This window comes from Hydra vulgaris, chromosome 15 (genome assembly GCF_038396675.1).
Source record: "Hydra vulgaris chromosome 15, alternate assembly HydraT2T_AEP".
Lineage (NCBI taxonomy): Eukaryota > Metazoa > Cnidaria > Hydrozoa > Anthoathecata > Hydridae > Hydra > Hydra vulgaris.
The window spans coordinates 51,116,354-51,143,071 of NC_088934.1; the positions used below are offsets into that span (position 1 = coordinate 51,116,354).

Genomic DNA, 26,718 nt, shown 5'->3' on the forward strand with positions numbered 1-26,718 from the left:
TCTGTAGTTTAATCGGAAACTAATTTTGGATTATCTAATTTTAGTTACCGAATTGCAAATGATTAAAATATACTTGTGTAAGTTTTGCATTAGTTAAAGCAACTTTATGCAAGGGCTGGAAAAAGTTTGCGAATATCAAATAATTACAAAAAAAAAAAAAAAATTACATAAGTTGTGCACGTAATGTTGTTAATAAGCATCCTGATTTCTACATAAGTTTAATAAAAACCTCAAATTTGAGTTTCTGTTATATTTCAGTTTTCTACAATATACAAAAACAAGACTTTTTTGTAAATTCTTTTTAAAATTATCTTATAAGGGTTATATAGGTCCATTAATTGGTGGTAAAAACAAATCTTTTCGTAAATGAGAGGATATTGATCCGATTTGTTTTTTATTATCTTTTTCAAATGAGTGTTCGCTCAGTTCTTCGTTCACGCGTGTTAAAAGTCGAACAACGTCCATTTTATGGGTGTTTTTTTTAAAAGCATTAACAACATCTTGAATAAAATACGAACCTTCCTTTAAATTTCGCCATGAATTATAACCTAGAACTGTTGAATAGGCGTACAAAAAATCGATTTCATCAGGTACCTCCAGTATGTTCGCTTTGTTTGTCTTTTTTTGTCTTTTTTTGAATCCTCGTCTGTTAACCTTTTTTAATGATTCCATATTTTCTCCTCCTCGACAAGCTTGAATTAAAAAAAATTTTGGTTTATTAGCTAACGCTTCAGTGCAAAAAATATTTGTTAGTTTCCTTATACTTAAAGCTTCGTCTATGGAATAGAGTTCCCCCTCCTTTCCATGTGTTAGTACTGCCACCACACAACAACTCATTGATGAATAATTTTCATTTGCTGCCTTCTCCAGTCCTTCTAATACATCAGTTAATTTGGGATTATCAAATCTATCTATTTTAAAACCTAATTTTAGGAAAAGATCACATAAATTATCTGCATCAACATCTGTACCATCTCTAGGGTATTTATACATTTCAGAAGATTTCATAAAATTTTTTACATTTATTATTGTTAAAGTTCCTCTTGGAAAAGTGTTGGTATTATAAAAGTTATCAGAGTTAAACTTGAAATCAACCTTCGATAAATCGATTCTTGGCTCATTGGGAAAATATTGTGTGTGCGAAAATATTATTTTATCATCGTAATTCTTTTTAAAATCGTACGTTTTATGTCTACTTAAGACTTCCGATATTTCTTGGGTATTTGAAACACGTTCTTTACTTTGAGTCGATGTCGTTTTAAGCTTGTTTGGATTTGCATCAATAACATCTAAAGACTCAGTGTCATTCAAAGTGTCATTGCATCTCTTTTTAATGTTATTCAGATTACCCATTTTGTTTCCTTCTGTTATTCGATGTAATGTATCAAGTCTTAGAACCTATAAAGAGTGAAAGAGTTAATTAAGTGTAAGAGATTTATGTAATTATTTACTAAAGAAATAATATTAATTTAATTAGCACAGTTAATATAGTTATAGTTAATTTTATTCATTCACCTCCAAATAATGTTTGCGAGTTTTTTTATTTTAAGTGCAATACAATTATTGGAATGCATTTAAAGTACGAAGTTAAATAGTTAGTTAAGTTATATTAATAAATAACATTTTTTAAGCTGCATTATTGCAGCTTAACAATAATTATTAATACAATAAAAATTATTATAAATTTTCGTAATTAAATTTATTGTTCATTTATTATTTTTAGTATTTTATTCAGTCATTCTTAACAGCAAGATGAATAGAAGTTAGCAATTCTGTGTTGCTTCTTTATTATTTATAAATCTAAAAACTTAACTTAAATAACAATGCAATGCATTATTCAAATCAAATTTTTAGGTTTATAAATAAAAAATACAGAATCGTTAACTTTTCGTCAGGGGTGGATCCAACAGTTTATGCTGTTTGAAAAAATTTCACAACATGGAGTAAACTCTTAACATTTAAATATTTATACTTTTGTCAAACATATATGATTTGTGAAAAACTGCGATGATAAGAGCCATGCAACAAAAAAACTTTTGCCCCCTGCTCCAAGCGCGAGAACAACAAGTTTATAAAATATTTTTTTCACTATTCTTAACTAGACTTATATTTATCGATAATTTTAGGTTGCATAGTATAACAATTAAGCGTTTTAAAGATATTACCTTAATTTACAACCCCCTCAATTTGAAAGGGTCACAAATTTAATATGGTAATAACGTATAAACAACTTTAAACTTATGTGAAACAATTGTTTCACATAAGTAAAGACATAGAAATATTTGGGGTTTGCTCCATGTCTGGAAGTTAGATATCCCAAAATCCAAAAAATCCTGGAACCGCCCCGGTTTTCAATTATCTTGCTGTCAAAGATGAATAATGCATAGTAAATAATAAATCAATAACATATTTTATAATAAAAAACTTGCTTAAAATATGCAGAATACATCAAAATCTATTAAATGAAATAATTAAAAAGTTCACAAATTTAACTTTTATTATGTAAAAATTGCTAAAAACGTTATAAATTTAGATAAAATTTAAAAAGTGTGAGAGGCATAAAAACAACGGAAAAGAGGTAATAGAACAAAACAAAAAGAGAAAATATTCTAATCAGCTGTGGTGCAATGTTTTAAACATTGGACAGAGCGCAATCGTAAACGAAGAACGTTAGAGATAATTATATATTTGAATTTCTTTATTTTTTAATTATATGCCACTGCTATGGAGAATGAAAGGGTTGTTACTATGGGAATGCTAAGGGAATTGATGTCTATTCAATCTGACACATTTTTAAAGAGCCATAAAGAAACTTAAAGATGCTTCTAAGAAAAATTTGAAAGCTTAAAAAAAGATGTTGAAGACCTTCAACCTGGCTTAAGTTTTAACGGTAATCAACTTGAGAAAAAGATAATCAAAGTTAACAAAACAATGGACTAATTGAAACTTTATTAATTGGAAAAAAGTCTTTTCAAGGAAAATTAGTCAGTGATTTGACCAAGAATAAAAGAAAAACTGTCGAACTGGAAGATTGCAATTGCCAAAACAATTTGCGAATTGTTTGGGCGAAAAGGAACCCAATGAGACATACCATGATGTTTTAATAAAACTAAAAAAGCTTGCTAAAGTTAACCTTCAAATAAATGAACCAATAATTATAAAAGAGCCCATTGGGCTGGAAAAATTGAAAACAAGCCGAGGACAAATATTTGCAAATTATTAAACTGGCAGAAAAAACAAAACATGCTGGCTTGGGCAAGAAATCTTAAGCGGAAAAATATCTTCATTAATGAAGACTATAGTAAATAAACTATAAGACTCCGTAAAAACTTAGTTGCACAAACAAAAATGCGTGCAAGTCAAGTAAAATATGCAAATGTTATGCACGGCATTTTTTTACAACTGACTGGTTGTCAGAGAAATGCCGAGTATATGCAATACTCTGATATAAGCAATACAAACAATATAAGACGAGAAACAAAGAAAAATAAAATTAAATTTATTTGTCTTGTTTTTATTTTTTATTTTACTTATATTATTATTTTATTTGATAAATTTTAATCAAATCAATAGACTTCATACTATAAATCTGAAAACTTTAATAGAGATAAAATCATAAGAGGCGGCGTTGCACCTATATTGTTTACAAGTTTGTATTTAAAACAAAAAAGACTTTTTGTAAAGCAAACAAACATATTAAAACTTAATGAGCTGAAATTCTAAATAAAAATGTTGAGCCTTTTTTAATCTCGTCGCATTATCGACCGCCATTCTGTAAGCAAATTTACTTTCATAATAACCTTAGATTCATTATATCCCAAATGAGTATTCAGACCAAGCAAACTTTTTCCGCCAGTGATTTCAAAATGGATGGATGGCGTTATGAAAATATTGTAAATATAAAAAACTTCTCTAAGTTATTCTATGAATTTAAACATTATATCTACCATTTTTAAGTCTATGCATATTACAACTACTTCGTCCGCAATTGATAATATTTTAACTACTAACTTTTCAGATCATTTTGAATCAGGTGTTTTTATTACAGATAACTGTGATCATTTTCCAATCTATCATATTGCTCACAGCGTTTTATCTAACGACGGCAATAAAAAAATATTTGTTACTGTAAAAAATCTTTGTTTTACAAGCCTGGATAAACTTGAAAAGAAACTTTAAGAAGAGCGATGGGATAATGTCTCTTTCTCTGCAGACCCCAATAAAGCGTTTGACATTTTTTTGAACACTTTAAACATAAATGTTTATGACAATGTCTGCCTAAAATGAATTTCTGAAATAAAATACAAACAACTTGAAAACCCATGAATGACAGATAATTTGATATAATCATCGAAAAGAAAACAAAGGCTTTCTATAAAATTTCTAATTCCTAAAATAGAAAATGACGAAAATGCATACAAAACATATATAAAGTCTTTTCAAAATAACTTGAAGCAAACTTAAATTAGGTACTATTCTAACCAGTTGGATAAACAAAAGTTTGACATCAAGAAAATTTGATCTATTATAAATATGGTAACTCGAATATAGAAAAAAAAAATCTTGTTTACCATAAAAAGTAATTATGAACAAAAAAACTATAACAAGTGAAAAATATATATGTCAAGAATTAAACAAATATTTTGTTAATGCAGGCGCCTCTCTTGTATCTAACATTGTTCAGTCAATAAAAGTGTTTTACAAATATTTGGGAGAGAAACCACGACTAGCATATTTAATTAAAAAATAAATAAACACGAGATTAACTGCACTGTGAGCACTGTGAGAATTAAAGCGTAACAAGTCATTTGGATATGACAACATTATCAGTAAAGTAGTTAACTATGTTTTGGATAGTATAAGTAAGCGATTATTTTATTTAATAGCATTTTCATTTGAGAATAGTATATTTCCTTATAAATTAAACTTAGCCAAAATTCACCCAACTTTTAAAAATATTTGAAAGGGTAATTTTTAATAGAATTTACGATTACATGACATTAAATACGCCTTTATACAAAAATCAATTTCGATTTTGTATATGCTGCTCTAAGGGACATGCTACTATTGAACTTTTCAACAAAGTATCTATACTTTAATAGGGAAACAAGTACTAGGTGTATTTAATCGATCTCTCTAAGGCATTCGATACTGTTGATCACGGAATTCTACATTCAAATTTACAGCATTGCGACATTAAAGGCTTCATATATAATTGGGTTAAAAGTTATCTTTATAATAGAAAATAGTTTTATTGTCCTGCAGAAGTGAATAGATCTTGATATTGCATTTCATAAAATATTGTTAATTATGTATGCAGACGATACAAACTTATTCTACAACAACTTTAATGGAAAAGTGTTGTTTGAAACAATGAACACTGAACTAGAAAGTTTTAACAAATGGTTTATAGGTAAAATGCTATTATTAATTTACAAAAAAAAGTTTTTTATTCTCTTTAATAAAATTAGACAATCAACAAGTAAATCGAGTGAATCATACAACGTTTTTGGGAGTAATATTTGACGATAATCATGGAAAAAACATATTAGTCTCATTAAATCAAAAATATCTTCTGCAAAAGTGCTCTATATTAATCTAGGGCCTTTCTTTATTATAAATTACGCAAAATGATTTGCTTCAGTCTTGTTCATTGCCATCTCTTACGATAATTTTATTTGAGCTAACACATACCAAACTTAATTAATAAGATTTTAGAGCTTGAAAAACCACGCATGTAATGTAGTTTACTATTTAAAAAGATTATAAAACCTTTTCCCAGTGATGAAACACATGAATATTCTAAATTTATTAAAGCTTAATTCGCTTTAAGTATATATATTTATGTATAAATATAAGAATAATTTGCATCGAAATGTGTTTTCTGATGTTTTTTCTTCTGCATTTTCACGAAAGAATTCTGTTTTTATCAAATACCAACCATTCCTATCACTTGAGCAGAATAAAATCAAAATCTTCAATTATTAGCCGATGCCCGTCATTATGGAATTAATTGTAAAATAGCAATATAAAAAATTTGAAAAGCATTTTATTTTTAAGCAACAAATGAAATTGCATTTCCCTAATTTCTGACGTATATGTAAGTATGTTTGTATATATGTGTGTGTGTTTATGTGTATATGTATATATGTGTATGTATGCATACATGAGTTTTAACGAAAATTCTTCAGATAGTATTTTTCAGAAAAACTATTTTATTATAAATTCACTAAAGTCATGGGTGCTTTAAACGTTATTGTAAAGGGGCTCTATGAAAAGATTGTGGTGACACCTGTCATCTGTATCCTCTTTCAGCTCCTTTCTGTTTTATATATATTCTTTGTGTAAATTAAAATTTTCATTGTAATTGTATTTTTATTTTTATTTTTATATGAACAAAGAAATATATTTAAAAAAAAACAAACAAAAAAATACTAAAAAAAAAAATAAAATAAAAAATACAAATGGCTAGAAGCGTCACGGATTTCAAATTCACAACTACGATATTCAATTGATTTTAAAAATCCTTGATTGAAAACTATAAACTTTGAGGATAATATCCAAAATTTTTTGGTTAAATGGGCAAAAGAAAAAAATTAAATTAGTATTTCATTAATTAATAAATTTCTGTTCAAATATATATAGGGTCATCTATAAAGTAAGTCACGCTAAATTTAACTTAGAAGTATAAAATAAAGGTATAGATATCAAAAATAGAAGATCATTATCTCACTTACACAAAGATATTGAACATAAAGTGCTGTATTACTTTAAAAATCTCCGTGCAAGAAAACCTAGAATTCGTACTTCTATTTAAAAGTTTAGCGTTAATGTACCTTATAGATGAGCTGTAATTGCATGTAGTAGGGTGTTTCAAACAAGTCTGGAAAAGTGAAATCATTATCATTATGTTTAAATAGCTTTATTATATTTCATATTTATAAATCATTATCCCAATGTATAAATAGCTTTATTATTATTATCATAATGTATAAATAGCTTTCAGTAATTTTTCAACTTTAAGTTAAAGAAGGTGTAATTAAGCAATTTATAATATCACAAATCTATAAATCCTCTCATAGCATTTTCAAATTAAAAATATTTGGGATCGTCCGTAGATTACTCAACGCTCTAAATAATAATTTACACGCAAATATATTTAAAAACTCAAATATATTTAAAAAAACTGAAATATATTTAAAAAAACTGAAATATATTTAAAAAAGCTCAAGTATATTTAAAAAAAAACTCAAATATATTTAAAAAACAGATGAAGGAGATGTTAAATTTTATTTACGCTGCATTTTTATTAATCTTTATGTGTTAATTAAGTTTTTTAATTGAATTAAGACACTGCAAGGAAAACTTTGAATCTTTTTTGTTTTGTTTATTGTGAAAGTTTGCGTTACGTAATTTACGGACTATCCCTTTAATGTAATTAAATTTGATTGCTTAAGTAATTATAAATTACCTGACCAATAAAGTTTAATTGCGTAAAAAGGATTGTCCATAAATAACATAACGCAAATTTTTTTAAAAAACAAAAGCAAAATCTCTTATGAAACAAAATTTTTTGTTTGAAACTATTATACTTAAGGATCGTCCATAAATTACATAACGCGAAATTAAACTTATAGACATAAGACAAAGGATTAAAATATTTCCCTCGGAGTGTCATTAATTAAACTAAGTACACAACCTAAAAAGTCATTAAACTAAGTACACAACCTAAAAAGTTCCGCATTTAAACCTAAAAAAAATTAATTAAATTAACTACACAACCCCAAAAAGTCCCGCAAAAATCGCTGTGCCAAAAAACAATTTGATCTCCTACCTTATACTTATATTTTTTAAACAACTTTTGCGTTGCGTAGTTTATATACAATCTCTTAATTAAATAAAACACTTAAATTTCATTAGAGTTTTTGTTTTTGTTGATAAAAAAAATTTATTCAAATTTGTTCAGAATTAGGGAGTTTAGTCACGTGATTTTTTATCACGGAAAAAAAAACTTTCGGTTTGATATTGAAAAACTTCGTTCAAAATACAAAGGAAATGATTTTATGTAGGTGTCGAAGAATAAAAACCCACCCATGAAAACTAATTATATACATATATATATATATATATATATATATATATATATATATATATATATATATATATATATATATATATATATATATATATATATATATATATATATTGATGTATTATTTTTCAGAAAAGAACGTAGAACATTTATTTATGTGATGCCGACAGCTTCCTCTTGAACTGAAAAGTTATTCTATTTTAAATGATTCAATTTTGTGTAAATACCAGTAAATTAAGATAGTTCATCTGGAATCACGTGAAAATAGGTTCTGCAGCTATTTATTTGTTATGTACATAACTTTTTGATTAAAAAAAATAAATTATATAGGGTGGGTTTTTTGTTTTCTTTAAAGTGATTTAGGAAAACATTACAACGCAAAAGGAAAACATTACAACGCAAAAAGGAAAACATTACAACGCAAAAAGGAAAACATTACAACGCAAAATATAAATGAAAAGCTAAGAAAGTTTGAAGATAGATCGAGAAGAAATAATTTAAGAATAGACGGATTACCAGAAAGTGTGAAAGAAACATGGAATGAAACTGAGGAGAAAGTTAAATTATTTTTAGTAAATAAATTGGGACTAAATGAAATAGAAATCGAACGAGCTCATCGAAACGGAGTCAGAAAAGAAGGATCCTCTAGAACAGTTATAATGAAGTTGTTAAGATACAATGATAAAACGAAAATTCTAAAAGAGTCATATAGACTAAAAGGTACAAAGACTTATATAAACGAAGATTTTTCCCATGAGACTGTCAATATTAGGAAAAGACTCCTGGCTGAAGTAAAAGAAAGACGCAATAATGGTGAAAATGTTGGTTTAAGGTATGACAAAATTATTAAATTAAATAATATCCAAAAAAAATAACACTTATTTCCGATATTTATATCTTAGCGTATATATATATATATATATATATATATATATATGTATATGTGTATGGGTATGTGTGTGTGTGTATATATGTATATATGTATGTGTATATATGTATATGTATATATATATATATGTGTGTATATGTGTATGTGTGTATATATATGTATATATGTGTGTGTATGTATATGTATGCGTGTAGGTTTTTAAACTGTTAAATTTTTTATTATGGCAATGACGGAAACAAAATATTTTGAAATTTTTGATAAAGAAAACACTCTTCTTCTGAACAATAACAACGACCCGGACAAAAATTTTTTTGAAAACAACTCATTTAAGTCTAATTACTACAGCATCGAAGAATTATCTTGTTTTATAAATGCGTCACAAAATACATTTTCAGCGCTGACATTAAATATACGCAGCATGAGTAAAAACTTTGAAAACTTTAAAGATATGCTAAAAGACATAAGTCACGAATTTACGGTAATATGCCTTTTAGAAACATGGTGCAAAGACGAAAATACCATAAACTCAAATTTTCAATTACAAGGATATAAAGCTCTCCATCAAACTCGTAGTAGAGGTACTGGCGGAGGAATATGTTTCTACATACATAATACAATACACTTTAAAAAAGTAGAAAGCCTCAGCATACTGAACGCAAACTGTGAACTTTTCACGGTTGAATTAACAAACCAAAATAAAGCAAATGCGTATATAAGTGGCTTATATAGGCCGCCAGATGGCAATATAAAATCTTTTAAAAAACATATAAATCTGTACCTAAAACTGGCTAAAAATAAGCGCTTATATATAATGGGAGATACTAATTTGGATCTTTTAAAAATAAAAACTAATAGCAATGTCAAATGCTTTTTAAATAATCTCTTACAGCACGGCGTAGTACCCTTAATAAATAAGCCGACTCGAGTAACTCTCCAAACCGCTACCCTCATCGATAACATATTTACAAATAATACTATAAAATTTAACATTCAAAGCGGAATAATAAAATCTGACATAAGTGACCATTTTCCAATATTTTTTCTACTTAACAATTTCAACAACAAAAAAGAAAACAAAACAATGATTATAACAAAAAGGCAAATAAATCAAACAAATTTAACAAAGTTCCGCAGTAACTTAGCAATGGAAAACTGGGATCAGGTTGTTAATTGCAAAGATACTAACACAGCTTACAATATTTTTAAACTCACTTTTGCAAGTTTGTACGAAAAAGCGTTTCCGAAGCTTGAACAGTTAACTAAACTCAAAAACCTTAAAAGTCCTTGGATGACAAAAGGTCTTATCAAATCTTCAAAAAAAAAACAAAAGCTTTATGAAAAGTTTTTGAAAAAAAAGACTTATAAAAACGAAAAAATATATAAACAATACAAAAATCTATTTGAAAAATTAAAAAAGCATTCAAAAAAAAACTATTATTGCAATTTATTAGAAAACTATAGCGGTAACACAAAAAAAACATGGGGCGTAATTAAAGAGGTAACAGGGAAAAAAAAAGATGCCACAAAAGTATTCCCGCAATACTTAAAAACAGATGAGAATGATACAGTAGCCAATAAGGCAATAGATATTGCAGAGAAATTTAATAATTATTTCATAAAAATTGGGGAAAAACTAGCTAATAAAATAACTCCTGGAAAAAAATGTTATAAATCGTATTTAGAAAAAAAAACGTCAGTTATGAACGAGCTTGATATAATTCCGGATGAGCTTAAAAAAGCATTTAATACCTTACAACAAAACAAAAGTCCAGGTCTAGATGACATTAGCGTGAACGTTGTAAAAAATGTCTACGATATTATTGAATATCCCCTTCTGCATATCTGTAATCTGTCTTTAAAAAATGGGGTATTCCCTGATCAGCTAAAGCTAGCAAAAGTTGTTCCTATATTTAAAAGCGGAGATGATTCTATAGCTTCTAACTACAGGCCTATTTCTATTTTATCTTGCATTTCAAAAATATTAGAGCGCATAATGCACAATAGGCTTTACAACTACCTGTTAAACCACCACCTGCTTAATAATAACCAATATGGTTTTCAAAAACACCATTCAACAGAACACGCTATAGCCAAACTTGTCAACGAAATTTTAAATGGGTTTGACAACAATAAATACACTCTTGGGGTTTTTCTCGATCTTTCAAAAGCGTTTGACACAGTTGACCATGAGATTCTTCTTTATAAACTGTATAATTATGGAATAAGAAATAACAATTTAAAATGGTTTCGCTCTTACCTTAATAATCGGAAACAAGCTTTATCATATGACAACACTGTAACACGACTTAAAAACATTACTTGTGGGGTCCCACAAGGGTCAATTCTTGGTCCATTGTTATTCCTCGTTTACATTAACGATATCTACTTATCTTCTAAAATACTTAACTTTGTCCTTTTTGCTGATGATACGCAAGTATTCTTTAGCCACACAAACATTAGCCTATTATTTAACACTGTTAATCAAGAACTTGAGAACCTGAACGAATGGTTTAAGGCTAACAAACTCTCTTTAAATGTCGAAAAAAGTAAATATATTCTTTTTACAAAATTATCAAAATCTGAAACCCTCCCCTTAAAACTACCTGATTTACTAATTGATAAAACAAAACTTAAACGAGAATACTCAATCAAGTTTTTAGGCGTAATTCTTAATGAACATATTAGCTGGAGTAATCATATCAAAGTAATAGAAAATAAAATATCTAAAATTATTGGTATTATGTATAAAACAAAACATCTCCTGAACGCAAATTGTTTAAAAAATATTTATTTTGCATTTATTCATAGCTACATCAGCTACTGCAACGTTATCTGGGCAAGTACTTATCCTTCAAAGTTAAATACAATCTACAAAATACAAAAACGAGCAAGTCGCTTGATATTAAATGCAAATAAATACGCTAGTGCCAGACCACTACTAAGAGAACTTGGAGTGCCTAATGTCTATGAAATAAATATTCTTAATATACTTATTTTTATGTTCAAGTTTAAAAATGGTATGCTACCAAGCATTTTCCAAACTTACTTTTTTTCTTTAAACCACAAATACGAAACTAAATACTCAATAAATAACTTTATTATACCTAAAACATTATTAAAACAAGCTGATTTTTCGATATCTTGCCGAGGGCCGCGGTTATGGAACTTAGTTTTAACGAGTAATATAAAAACTTTAACCTCAACTCAACAATTTAAACGTGCAACAAAACAACACTTATTTGATTTTGATACAAAGCAATTACTATCTTTTTATTAAAAATTTTGATAATGTTATTTAATTAATATCTAATAAATTGACGCAACATGTTAATTATATTGTATGGTACTTAAAAACATGTTTGATATTATTCTATATTATAATAATAACGCAATTTGTAAATGCAATATTTATTATAACTTACGCCATTTGTAGATGGAATATAAAACAGAATTTATTTGGTTTTGTATGTATATATGAACGGACTTATATTTGCATGTATGTGTGTGTGTGTGTGTGCGTGTATAATAAAAATAAAAGTAGAATAAAATAGAAAATTAAAAATAATAATAATTTTAAAAAATAATTAAAAATTTTTTTTTTTTTTCTTTTTCTTTTTTTTCTGCAAATAGTAAATTGATTGTTAAATCAGTTTTCTCTTTAGTTTCTACTTTCCTTTTTCATTTTTATCGGCTGAATTTTTTAGTTATATTAACGAGGCTGGATGATAAGACCATGTCTTCTGCCGGCTCCGGTCGAAACTTTAATGTTATATTTTTATGTTGTAAAAACATTGTAAAAGCTTATTTCTTTTTAATGACGAAATAAATAAATAAATAAATAAAAATTTTTAGAAATACCCCCGTTTTATTACGCGCACTGCGCTTAACTAAGTGATAACTTTCTGCGGATTTCTTAGTTACTCTACTATTCAATCTTCCATATGGAAAAAAAGATCTGTTATTTTTATTGAACATTATTATACATACATTTTTTTGCATTAATGCTGATATTGATATAGTATGATTTTGGTTGATATATTTCTAGCCGAACTTTTTTGATAAATATTTATTATTAACTTTCAAAACAAGATTTATTAAATCATTTACTGAAGACTTCAGTAAATATAAACTAAATATAAAATTAGAAACAAATTACTTCAGTGAAGTAATTTGTTTCTAATTTTATATTTAGGTAAAAACTTGTAGTCAGTAAATAAATAAAAGTGTTTATTTACTGATAAGTAGATAAAAAAATTGAATCGTTCAAGGGAGGTGAAATAACAAATTTTCTCTTATTATTGTTACTGTTCAAGATTCTCCAGAAGCCAGGAGAGCCTTATTTTTAAGATAAAATACGAGATTTCATGACCTGAGAATAGAAGGTCTTGGCGTTAAACAAAGGCTTTTTGCAATGGTTTCTAGCAATAGTACTCAGACGTCTGTTTTCTGGAGAATTATTTTGCTGATAGAGTTAGAAGTAATGGTTTTGATTGGAAATTGTAGCAGCTCAATGTGAGGTAACCTATTGAGAAGGGTGAAGCTTGTTATAGAATTGTCAAGAGAAAGTAAAACAATTCCGTGCTACCCTGCAAACTAGAAATTATGTAAGAAATAGATTGAAAAACAAACAAACTTAAAGAATGTTGTGATTGAATATTCTCAGTATGCTTGAAATGGCTGATGATACGGCGATGGTCATAAAGCTTCTTACTCATTTGCACAAACCTGCACTTAAAACAAACGAATTCTGCATCACAACAGGTTTTTCTCAAGTCCTTAATAGTAGGGAGACAACTTTTATTAATTTTTGTAAAAATTTTCTACCCATTCAAAGCTTAATTAAACCCCCATTCCCCTATTAACTAATTTTTACTTGTTGTAAACAATAACCTTATATCTGAAAACTAATATAAAAAAAAAATCAGGCAATAGCGGCTTTAAAAATAAGAAAATATTTGTTTCTTTCACTGACAAAAACAAAAACTCTTGGTGTAAACAGGCTATAACAATAGCTGACCTATTAAACCTCAATTTGTCGAAAATGAGCTTTTAGTTTATTTCTCACCAAAGTATAAAATTTATATCAGCATATTAAATCCTATTAAAGTTATAATAAAACAGATGCTCAAAATGCAATTGACCTCATGCCACGCTAGAATTAAATAATTCTAAGCGTGTTTTGTTTGAAATATCATTTCGGATTTTTAAACCCAACTTTTTTAAATCAAAAATACTAATATTGTGACCTAAAAAAAATTCCCTCTCTCTCCCTTTTATTAAAATCCCCATTCTTTTCTACCCCATTGTTTTTAAAGTCTGGGCTAAAATTCCTATCCCCCATTTTATTCCCCCCTTTTCTTGTATTAAGTACTAGAGAGTAAAGACTTTTTATAAAAGAAAAGTCAAGTGTGTCTGCCAGTTTTTGTTTTGTATTTTGGGGGCGCACTTCAATTTTTGAGCGACTAAAAGCTCGACATAAAGCTAGTTTTATAAAGAGTGCCTGTACCTGCTGTTGCTGCACATTACACAGAACTATCACCTAACTGATTTAGAGAAACTAGTGCTTATTAGAAACACTGCTTTAAAATACTTTTTGTATTTAAAGCAGTGCTTTAAAATACAGAAAGTATTTTAAAGCACTAATTTAAAATACTTTCTGTTTTATACGAATATTTAGGCTCTTCCTAATGAATTAAAAACTTTTAAGATTTTAAAAAAAACCTATTTAGCTTCAAATTTTGAATGACTTAAAAGTATATTTTGAATGACTTAAACGAACAAGTTTGGAAAAGTTTTTCCAAAAAAGCCTTATAGTCACACTTCATTTCTTCTAGTTTGCTATTGTGTCTCTATTTATTTATATTAAAAATAACATTATTTTTCTCAAAACTATTTATTTTAAAAATGCATCCTCAACAAATTCATGTCTTTTGTAGTTTCAGACAGGGAAGACATGGTTGTTAAAACAAGACAACTATTGCCAAAACGACATTTTTTGATAATTTTGTTAATGAGCCATGTTATCTTTTTTTTTCTTCTAAAAATCAACAGCGAGAAAAATGACTTTAAGTATCTCTAAATCATTTTAAGTTTTCACTTGTACAAAATAGTTTGAAGTTTTAAATGATTGGGATAAACGTTACATTAAGTTGATTCAAGATTTTATAGCGAGAACACATGAAAAGAAAACATTTTGTTTGTAGGACATACTTTGGCTTTATTATTGTAAGATAATATAATTGTATAACTGTTTAGAATATTTTTCATATAATATATAAATTAACAAATTGTAGCTATTACTAAGGCTAAAATTTTTTAGAGTTTTGATTTTTCAACTCGCTAATGTCTATGCAAATTTTAATTTTTTTTTTTGTACCCTAGGTTATCCAAAAGAAGAAATAAATATTAGGTAAAAAAAAATCAAAAAAAAGCAATATCGAAAAAATATGATAATATAAATAATAAATATTATCAGTAAAAATAGAGTGTAAATATCAATTTAAATATTTTTCTAAAATAAAACTTCTTATTCTATAGGATTTGTCAATGTAATCTAAACCATTGTTATTTGCGTTTTTTAAATTCCCAGATATCTGTATACAAAATTTAAAAACTAAAATCCCTTTTTTAAATTTAAATTTGTAGTGTTTGAAGTGTGGATACGAGTTTTAAAAAATAAGACTATCGATTTATTTGTCCACTTTTAAACAATAAGAAGTCGACAAATAAGTCGACAAATGTAATTAAAACTTTGTAATATGTAGTATCAGAATATATTGTTTTGTCGAAATAAATTATAATAAAAATAATAAAGTATCGTATCATACATAAAGTGCACATACATCGAATAAATTTTTGGTTTAGGCAGGCAGTCAATAAATAAAAAATAAAAAAATTGAATCGTAATTATTCATTTATTTTTTGACATTATTCAATTTTTAATTATTTCAATTTAGTCAATTTCTGTTAACTTCCATTTTATTCTGCTTTTTAGATTTTTAATACCATTTCTTTTTTCACAAATTCAGTATAATTCTCTATTTTTTATTAATCAAAAAAGTTTCTTTTCTAATTAATTCAATTAGGCTGTTTTCTACACCGTTACTACTACACTCATTTTGTTTTAAACTCAAATAAAAAAATTAGAAAAATAAAAATGCAAAAACTAAAACAAAATTGACATTCCTAAAGCACTTTCTAAAAATAAAATTAATTTGATATAATTTCCTATAAGACCAAAATTTTATCAGAAAATCAATTTAAAAAAGCAAAGCCATGTATATTTTATTTTAAAAGTGAGATTCATATTTGAAACCTTTAAAAGTAACAACTGAATCGATGTATACAAAAACATTCTAAGTCATAAAAACCATTTTTTCGGTGAACAAGAAAAAACTTATTAAATCCAAAATTATTACTTTAATAAATTCAAAAAAAAAATCTGGATGCTATTTGACATCTTAAAATATAAGATTTGTTAAAAAATATATCGAAATTTGTGATACATATAAATGTGTTATACATAGTTAAAGTTGCCTGACTTGAAAATAGTTTTTATGACTTAAAACGTTTTTGAATACATCGATTCAATTGTTATACGATTATAAATACAATTCATTACACACGGCTCTTTATAATTTATTTTATTTAATAAATTTATGTTTTTACTTTTTATATTTCAATATATGCATAAAAATAGACATATATACATATACATATATATATATATATATATACATATACAGTATTGGACAAAACATTTTCAACCAACATCGAGCAATGCTAAAAAGTGTTCCTAATTATACATGTCTTAAAAACAAAACGAACTATACTACTACAGCCAAACAGTTCAGGAGTCTGGAGTAATAGCATGCCATAACTCCAGACTCAGAGCAATAAGCTGACAGGTGACAACACACAGGCAGAATTTCGTTGACAAGTGACATATTGCAGCGGACAAGTGACATTTTGCAGCGGACGTGACAACGTCACCAAAGTTTTTTGATAATTAAAGAAAGTATCCAGAAGTTTCCAGAAGTTTCCAGAAGTATGCAGAAGCTTCCAGAAGTTTCCAGAAGAAGCATCTGGATGCATCCAGTAGCATCCAGAAATATCCAGAAACATTCAGAAGCATCCAGACGCATCCAGAAGCTTCCAGAAACATTGAAAGGAAGCATCTAGAATCTTCCATAAAAGGTTCACACAGATTCATTTTACTATATAAGAGACTTGTAAATCGACATGTAATTCAGTCAGTATATGGAAGTCAATCAGTCAGTATTATCAAGACAGTTTATCGAAGTGAGTTTTATCAAAGAATTTTATCAAAGAACATCAATACAAGAAGTGAAATACAACAAGTGTTTCATTACATCAATACAATCCACATCCAACCAAGACGTTGTGTTCCACAGAGCATTATTGAATCATCACAAGGTAAATAAAACACGGTAAGCCTTGAGAAGCGTGATTATTTATATTTATTATTTCTATGACTTCATGTGCAAAAATGGCTCCCGACAGTCTTAAATTGGAGCTAAGAAAGAAAATTATTGGCGATTACGTAAGAGGAATGTCACAAAAAAGTATTTGTGATAAATATCGCGTGAATAAATGGACCGTATCAAGACTTCTAAATATCGTTCTACGGGGAAGTTGGGAGCAGATAACAAAGGTGGGAGACCGCGTTCCACCACCTCTAGAGAGGATTCTATGATCGTCAGATTCGTCAAGAAGGATCCCTGGATATCATCAGTCGAGATACAAAAGCAATTAGAGCTGCCTGTATCAGACCGGACAATCAGACGACGTGCTGTTGAAGCAGGATTGTTTTCTCGACGCCCTGCAAAAAAACCGCTGATTTCACTAAAAATCCAGAAGAAAAGACTCCTGTTTGCTACATCTCATACTGACTCGAATGTGCAGAAACGGCGAACTGTCCTGTTTAGTGATGAATCGAAGGTCAGCATCATTGGAAGCAATGGCATTTGCCGTGTACGTCTACCGACTGGAAAACGCATCGATTTACGTTACTGCCATAAGACCGTGAAGCATGGTGGAGGCAATGTAATGGTCTGGGGGTGTTTTTCTGCTAACGGTCTAGGTCCAATACATCGAAACAATGGAAAAATGGACCGTTTCATGTATAAAAATATCCTGAATGATGTTACCTCATGCTGAATGGAATATGCCAATAAAATGGGTTTTTCAGCAAGACAACGATCCGAAACACACTGCAAAAGTAGTCAAGCAGTGGTTTCAGGACAACCACCTATCGGTGATGAATTGGCCGCCTCAATCTCCGGATCTCAACTCAAAAGAGAATCTGTGGGAGATCGTCAACCGCAGAATTACTCGTGAAGGTGTTCGTAATAAGGATCAACTGTTTGAACAAATCCAAAAGGCCTAGGCAGCGATTCTACAAAGTTTTATTGATCACCTGATCGAATCTATGCCTCAAAAATGCAAGGCTGTGATCGACAACAAAAGATTCGCCACGAAATATTGATAGCGAAATACAGTTTGGTCAACATTTTGTCAAGTTGCACTTGTTTTTTCCAGAAGAAATCAACTTTTTTGTAATACTTTTGATTAATTTATTAATTTTCGTGTACAAATGATGAACTTTGTGATGAATAAAACTTAAAGAACTTTGTCTCTAAACAGTTACATTGTTATTTCTCTAAATTGAAAAAATGCAGCACTTTTATATAAAGACACAAAAATAGAATTATTTTGTTGCACTCTATATGTCCGACACTGAATACATCTCTATATATATATATATATATATATATATATATATATATATATACATATATATATATATATATATATATATATATATATATATATATATATATATATACATATATATATATATATATATGCTATTTTGCAAATACATTGTGATTAGCAACACCTAGTACGTATAGTAAACCTAGTACGTTACAATCAAAATCATTCATACTAATCAAAGAACGCTTCAAAGGTTCTTACTGATCTCACTGATGAAAGAATCGGCTTTTGCAAAGATCAACTACAAATCTTTCAACCTTGTGACGACTACCGAGATCTTTTGGAGTCTATTATTCTTTTGGGAGGAAAACCTTTGATGGGCATTTCATTTGGAGCTTCTGCCGGTCTACATCCTGCTCGCTGGATGACGAAAAGCATTTATGCGTTGAAGATTTGGATGTTTAGAGACCAATTCAGATTGACAAAAAGAGAGGAGAAGGGATTAAGGGATATTTGCATTTTCACGGTTCGATTGTACATTCCAGCCTGGTACAGATCTCCTGAAGCAACCTCAGCTCCTAGACGTGAGCTGCAGCTCTTGAAAAACTTGGATGCCTACAAGAACTAGCATCCTGAGATCTCGAAAATTCCTGTGAAGAAGTTACAAGGGTATCTCTGGTACCTATCAGAGGAACATGTTGCTTTAGCTTTTTTTGATGATGAGGATCACCCTGAGACGAATGTCAAGATGGTTCAATCATTGAACAATGTTTCAGATTAGATACCTATGAAACGGGCTACTGTGGGCTGCAAAAATATCTAAGAAAAGAAACTACAGGACTTTGCCACGTTTAATTCACGAAGATTTTTCAGCATTACAGGACTTTCATCACACTTTCTTCAAAACAGTGTGAGCGAATGGAAACATGATGATGAGTTCAAGACTGTAAAGTCAACTGTTCGAAGCATGAAGGCTGTCAACGACATTGCAGAACATTGCGTAGCACTAATGGACGAATATAATAGACCACATACAAATAACGAAGAGCAAAAGCAGTTCCTGTTGTTAGTTGTTTAAAAATATAGATAGAAATATCCTGATGGAAAAAAGACAACTCTCATGAGCAATTAATCTTAGTACAGTAACTATTGTCTTGAATAAACCTACAATCAAAGTAAAAAAGCATCTTTATTGCTGTCTTTTAATAATCAAGTTGAAATGCAATGAAGGAAAATAGATGTTTTTAATGCATGTAATTAGTAAATAAATTTGTACCAAGTAAATGAGTAATTATAACCAGTCTCTATCAGTTTTAGGACTTTTTCCTATATTAATGACTTAGAGCGCATAGTAAAATATGCCTTCAATTTCAATGACTGGTTGCGTCTAGTAAAAATGTATTTTTCCCCTTGAAATTTTTACACATTTATTTTCTCACCAAAATGAACCATTTCAGTAGGTGGTCTACTGAAAAACAAAAAAACAAAATTTTAACTAAAAACAAGAAACACCCTTATATAAATATATATATATATATATATATATATATATATATATATATATATATATATATATATGTACATATGTATATATATATATATGTACATATGTATATATATATATATATATATGTACATATGTATATATATATATATGTACATATGTATATATATATATATATATATATGTACATATGTATATATATATATATATGTGTCCGCGAAATAGCATAAATATATATATATATATATATATATATATATATATATATATATATATATATATATATATATATATATATATATATATATATATATATATATATATATATATATATATACAGTATCGGACAAAACATGGTGGACAAACTCAAATTTAGAACAAAAGTTGATCAAAAACTAAAATAAACTAGTAAAACAATTGTACATATTAAATTTTAAATAGTTTATTATGTTCTTAACAAAATTTAAAACGTTTGAATTATAATAAGAATCAAAAAAAAAAAATTATAACACATTTTTCTCAACAAACTAAATTTTTCCTTGGACAAAACAAGGTGGACAAATCAAAACGATACTTTTTTTATAAGATTTCATTGTCTTTATTCAATTTACCGTTTTCTTTTGTTTTCACTTTTATCATAACATTACTCTAAATGAATAAAATAGATTTTGGAACGTCTGACCGATTATTTTTTCAATTTAATTAAAAATAAACTTATCTCGTGATATATTACGCATATTGCAACTTAAAATGGCTTACGACAAATTAGGAAGTGTTTTACGTGAAAATATTATAAAAGATTTTAAAAACGTCAAGCTGAAATTTATAGAAAACATAATATAGCTAAATCGACTGTAAGCAAAACTGTCAAATTATTTGGATTTCGTGACTGCTATAAAATAAACCATAGGGGCGGACGTCCGAGAAAAACATCACAAAGACTAGATCGAATAATTGTTAAAAAGCTTAAAAAAAATCTATTTTTATCATCCACAAAAATAACCAAAAAACTTGAACTACAAATCTCTAATCGCACTGTGCGACGATGAGCTAACGAAGCAAAGTTGTTCTCGAATGCCTGACAAGAAACCACTATATTCTTTTAAAAATAGAAAGCTAAGACTTGCGTTTGCCAACGCACACCAAAATTGGACTGTAGACCAGTGGAAAAACATACTTTTTAGTTATGAATCAAAGTAAAACCTTTTTGGAAGCGACGTCAAAAAGCGAGTCTAAAGACAAAAGAACACCAGATTCAATACTAAATATACCAATAAGAGTATTAAGCATGGAACGTCTGCTATGGTTTGGGGATGTTTCTCAGCACTAGGAACTGGTTCTATTCATAAAATTAATAGGATTAGGGACCGTTTTGTTTACAAAGATATAATGGAAGATGTAATGTTACCACATGCTGAATAGAAAATGCCCCTAAAATGGATTTTTTTTAACAGGACAATGATCCAAACATACGTCAAAAATTGTAAAACAATGGTTCAAGGACAAGAGCATCACCATAATGGAGTGGCCTGCACAAAGCCCTAACTTAAATCCCATAGAAAATTTCTAGGAAACATTTGACAATAAGATTGAGCATGCAAATGTGAAGACTAGTGAAGAGTTATTTGAACAAATTGAGAAGGCCTGGCAAGAGATTGATATGAGAATTGTTGACTCGTTAATTGAGTCTATGCCTCAAAGAATGAAAGCAGTAATTAAAAGTAAAGGTAGTCATATCAAATATTAAATTAATTTTTGAAGTTTTTTGGAAAATAAAAACTTACTTTTTGAAATTTTTTGAATTTTCAATCGATTTTTTGAATGTCCACCTTGTTTTGTCCAAAGAAAAATGTAGTTTGTTAGGGAAAATGTTTTATAAAACTTTTTTGTGATTTTTAGTATGATTCAAAAGTTTTAAACTTTGTTAACAACATAATAAACTACATAAAAAATAATATGTTCAATTGTTTTACTAGTATTTTTTAGCTTTTGATCAACTTTTGTTCTAAATTTGAGTTTGTCCACCATGTTTTGTCCGATACTGTATATATATATATATATATATATACATAATACCATATATATATACATAATATGTTGAAACAAAATTTAAGATTAATTAAAATGAAAATGACTATCTTTTCAAAAATGAAAAAATGAAAATCAGAAACACCAGAAATGTTGCACTTCTCTTGGAATCGGTAAAAATAACGTGGCGTAACATTGCAAATAAACACAACCGCAAGAAATACTACTGTTAAATCCCCTCAGGTGAACTTAAACAAATTAAAATTAAAACTGTTTTAAACATTGCTTACAAAAATTAGAAGTAAAGATGTTAAAATACTGTAAATGTTATTACTCATATGTAACCTCAATACAAAGCAAAAGGAAAGATCTTCGAGTAATGTTAGCTTAAGAGAACCATATCATATTTATAACTGAATAAGGATTATATAAAAATTCCTTTCACTCTCACTTTCACTTTTGAATTTCTAACTAAATTCATTAAATTTAAAACCAAATAATAAAAAGAGTGAAGGTGAAGTGATTTACATAAAAAAAGATATTCCAGTACTAGAAATACATTTTGAACAATTGAATAACTCAACAATAGAACCCATATGGTGTGAAATCCAGATGCAGAAAATATCCGTATCTGTTGAAACTAAAGATCACCGAACTCAACAAACCAAGCATAGACAGGAAATCCACAGCAACCACGACACAACAAATTATCGAAAAAAGAAAAAAAGCACAACTCTTCAAAAAATAGCTTCAAAGTCATCTAATCAAAAAATTTGTTTTTTTTTTTTTTTACTGAATGTATTCAAAAATCAAAAGAAATAATAAAGTTAAAAAAAAATTCCCCACTTAAAAATCTATAATCGAAAAAATAGGCTTTTAACTACAAAACAGTTATGTAGAGAAACAAAAATTTTACAAAAATAAACTTCATCATTAATCTTGACATCAATCTAACAAGAGATGTAACAATGGCTAACTGGATTTTATGCTTCATTTGTTTCCCTTGACTTTGCTAAAGCGTTCAATAGATATAAACCTACTAATTGATAAAATAAAAAATTGCATTTTTGACAAAAAACTAAATGACTACTCAATTTCGTCTAAAGCATGCTACAAGTATCCATGCTTACAAGCAAAACCTCTACCAAATCTCAAGCTCAAATAACATTAAGAACGTTTTTAAACTCTAAAAATAGAAAGTCTAAAAGCCAGCAGAACTAGAACCGAACATCAATATTTAATAAATAAGTTTAAGATAAATCAAGTAAAGTGGTGTCATCCCTTCGCAAGTTTTATCATCAACTTTAAATGGTCCATCATCAAGTATTTAAGAAAAATGCGTTACTGCAAAAATTTCTTTAGCAACATAAAAATGTTATAATACACATGTTACCTTACGGTTTAGTGGTTTCAAAACAGTTTATGATGTTTAAAATATATATGATAACTTAGCGTCATTTGATAAATATGATAACTAATAGCGTCAATCAAATAGTTAACTAATATAGTATGATTGCAAAAATCTCTGTGATAATTTTTATTAACTATGCTATTGAGAAATATTATTAATAATAAATCACACTCATGTTTGAACCTGTTTTATAATAGTATTTGTTTGTCTTTACAATCTTAGGAAACCTTTATCCACAAGGTAGAACCACGATATTGAATTGAATATGTAATTAATTTTGATTTATATAACTGATTTTATAACATTAACGTTACATTTATCAAATCTAGTCTCTTTGTTAGTTTTTTGACTATAAAAAGTGACTCGCCATTTAACTAGATTTAGATTCCTTCATAACTTTTACATATTTTTTAAAAATAAAACTCAAATGAATTTGAATTCATAAAGAGTATTTGATATTCAGCATTAATAAAGAAGCAATGTATTTTTTTAGCAGTAGTTGATTTATTATAAACTTTTTTTTGAAATTTTATTTTTTAAGTGTTTGTCGCATATATGTTTTTGTCAAATATAAAGTAAAACCATTCTAACTTTTAGAATGGTTATCACGATTTTTTTTTTTTTTTTTTTTGATTTTTCCATCGGCAAACATATGGTACATTGTTATAGATGCATAATGTATATATAAATAAAAACAATTTTGTGGTGTATTACTTAAAAGACAATACAAATATCAGACTGCTCTGAAGTAATTCCTTCACTTTATCATTTTGTATTTAATACAATAAGGTAATTTGTTTTAATACCATGCCTAATACTTTTATTGCAAAAACTTTCAATGTTACACGTACATGCCAAAACATTTGTCTATATTAAAACTTATTAAAGGCTAATTAGTCAGAATGATTTTTTTATAAATCAGAATTAATAAATCCCAGCTTTTTGTTCGATTAATAGATTTAATCAAAAACAAAGATATGATAAAAAAAGTCATTCTTATTATTTAATAACAAAAAGCTTTTAAAAATGTGAAATAATTGTTAAAACTTGTCTTAAAGTCTAAAGTATCTGCAAGTTGTTTGTACTATTAGGTGTCATTATTTGTCGCTGTTGACGGTAATAACAGTGTTGTGAGTGTTGATATCAATTGATTTTTTGGCTAACGTTTATTCCATGCACCTTCCATAATGGTAAAGAACGAGTCTAGCGCAAGCAAATATTTCTGCAAACTTGGGGGTTTTTAAAATAGACGTTCGACCTTTTTTTTTTTTTTTTTTGTTTGTACAAGAAACGCACTTTTTGTCTTCGGTGTTTAATTTTAAATTTAGAGCATTTTTGAACCAGAAAATGTCCTTTATTAATTTTTTTGTGAAGAAATGCTTGACAGAAAGTCACTGTTTAAAGCTGTTTTGTTAATTTAAAGCATAATTACAGAGTTCATTGCAATGTTTTTCTAAAGACACACGTTCTAAAGAGAACGTGTGTCAAGATTTTTCTTTTAATAATTTCTAACAGTGCGTGAAAAAAAAAGTGTGTGATCGTTAATTTCTGTTACGTTGTATTTCTGTTAAATTGTACTTTCTGTTCCGTTACAACTTTTTATGACAAACAACTAATACTTTTTGAGTTTAACTACAAAATACTTTGTAATAACATAAATTACCTGTTGCAAAAAGAAATAGTGAAAAGTTAAGCTCTTTTATTACATAAAAATAATTACTTCTTAAGTTTTATTATGCTACTGATTTTTTAACCAGTTGGCAAACTTATTTTTATCTTATATTGATATTTTATTTCATCAAATGTCAAGTATGAAGTAAAATAAGTCTACACAACTGAGGTCTGTCAATATTTGTTATCATAATCAATAAAATTTTGAACTGAACGAGACAAAATGTCATTCACCAGTTGTTTTTTGGATACTCTTTGTTTGAGATGTTTTAAGATATAAACCTTTTTACAAAGTATATCTTATGTCAAAAGCACAATTGTTTAAACGGTTTAAAATGTTACGGAGCTTTTCAAATGGCCATTTATAATATACAATATCTCCGTAAATATATCAGAATCCTATAATTTAACTACCAATTCTTTAGACTCTTAAATATTAGCAAACATATTTTTTAATTATATATTAATTTTGTTGCTTTTATGATAATCACTTACAACATTTTTTTTTAGTTATGATAAGACCGGAGCAGGTAAAAGACAAAAATTTTTATCTAAATATGTTGAAATTCCTTTCACAAGAAACGACGTATGTATACATTGTTTCTTGCAAAACAAACACATAAACTTACTTCCTTCACTTTGGTTAGGACAAAAGTCTTTGATGTCCAAATGTTTCTACAAAAATTGAGGTCTGTAAAGATGAGGTCTTTAAAAATGAGATCTCTAAAATTGAGGTCTGTAAAATTGTGATCTGTTTAAAACAAATAGTAACTCAATTACAGCTATAACAGAATTAAATCATTCAAATTATCAAAGTTTAACATATTTTTTTGCTACTAAACTTGCATGATCTTTTGACACTGTATATGCAAGGTTTTTGTATTGCAAAAAATTAGCTTTGAAGCTTTAAAAAAGTTAAAATGAATTAAAAAATTTAGAGCATCAATAAAAAAACACTCTCAATTATGAAACAAATACTTTAATGAGAAAGTGAAATAAAATGAACTTACTAAAATGACAATATTCATAGCTACATTCTTGAAAAAAATATTATTGGCACATTATTAACTTGTCCTGAAGAAGTAAAATGAATACATACTGTTTATGCGAAATCTAAAAAGTTTGTCAAGAAAATATGAAAAGTTTTTTAAGAAAATATGAAACGTTTTTTAAGAAAATATAAAAAGTTTTTTTTTTAAAAAAAAAAAAAATGTTTTTAAGAAAAAATAAAACGTTTTTTAAGAAAATATAAAACAAATTTTAAGAAAGTATAAATCAATTTTTCAAAAAATATAAAACATTTTTTAAGAGAATGTGAAACCATTTTTTAAAAAAGTGTAAAACATTTTTTAAAAAAGTGTAAAACATTTTTTAAAAAAGTGTAA

General features: G+C 27.6%; 2 protein-coding genes across 4 annotated transcripts; one reads left to right on the forward strand and one right to left on the reverse strand.

Moving 5' to 3' along the window:
- Positions 1–235: 235 nt before the first annotated feature.
- On the reverse strand, positions 236–26,454 carry LOC136091277 (caspase-3-like). 3 transcript variants are annotated; one of them, XM_065818621.1, is made up of 3 exons: positions 26,344–26,391; positions 25,963–26,056; positions 236–1,398 (listed from the first exon to the last, which is right to left on the reverse strand). In XM_065818621.1, the coding sequence occupies exon 3, from the start codon at positions 1,351–1,353 to the stop codon at positions 322–324; it is 1,032 nt and encodes a 343-aa protein (XP_065674693.1). In that variant the 5' UTR covers positions 1,354–1,398; positions 25,963–26,056; positions 26,344–26,391; the 3' UTR covers positions 236–321. The 3 variants fall into 3 exon arrangements, with proteins under 3 accessions (XP_065674693.1, XP_065674691.1, XP_065674692.1); XM_065818619.1 differs by lacking the exon at positions 25,963–26,056 and having other exon boundaries at positions 26,344–26,454; XM_065818620.1 differs by lacking the exons at positions 25,963–26,056; positions 26,344–26,391 and adding an exon at positions 25,326–25,482.
- LOC136092438 (uncharacterized) lies at positions 5,311–12,512 on the forward strand. Its single transcript, XM_065820679.1, has 3 exons — positions 5,311–5,405; positions 8,448–8,924; positions 11,790–12,512. Exons 1-3 carry the CDS (start codon positions 5,311–5,313, stop codon positions 12,256–12,258), a joined length of 1,041 nt encoding a protein of 346 aa, XP_065676751.1. The 3' UTR covers positions 12,259–12,512.
- Positions 26,455–26,718: the final 264 nt, after the last annotated feature.

Coding starts and splice junctions, on each gene's coding strand:
- LOC136092438 (XM_065820679.1), top strand. CDS start 5,311: ATGTATGCAGACGATACAAACTTATTCTACAACAACTTTAATGGAAAA. Junction 5,406..8,447: donor CTAGAAAGTTTTAACAAATG/GTTTATAGGTAA, acceptor TTTTCTTTAAAG/TGATTTAGGAAAACATTACA. Junction 8,925..11,789: donor GGTGAAAATGTTGGTTTAAG/GTATGACAAAAT, acceptor ATTTATTCATAG/CTACATCAGCTACTGCAACG.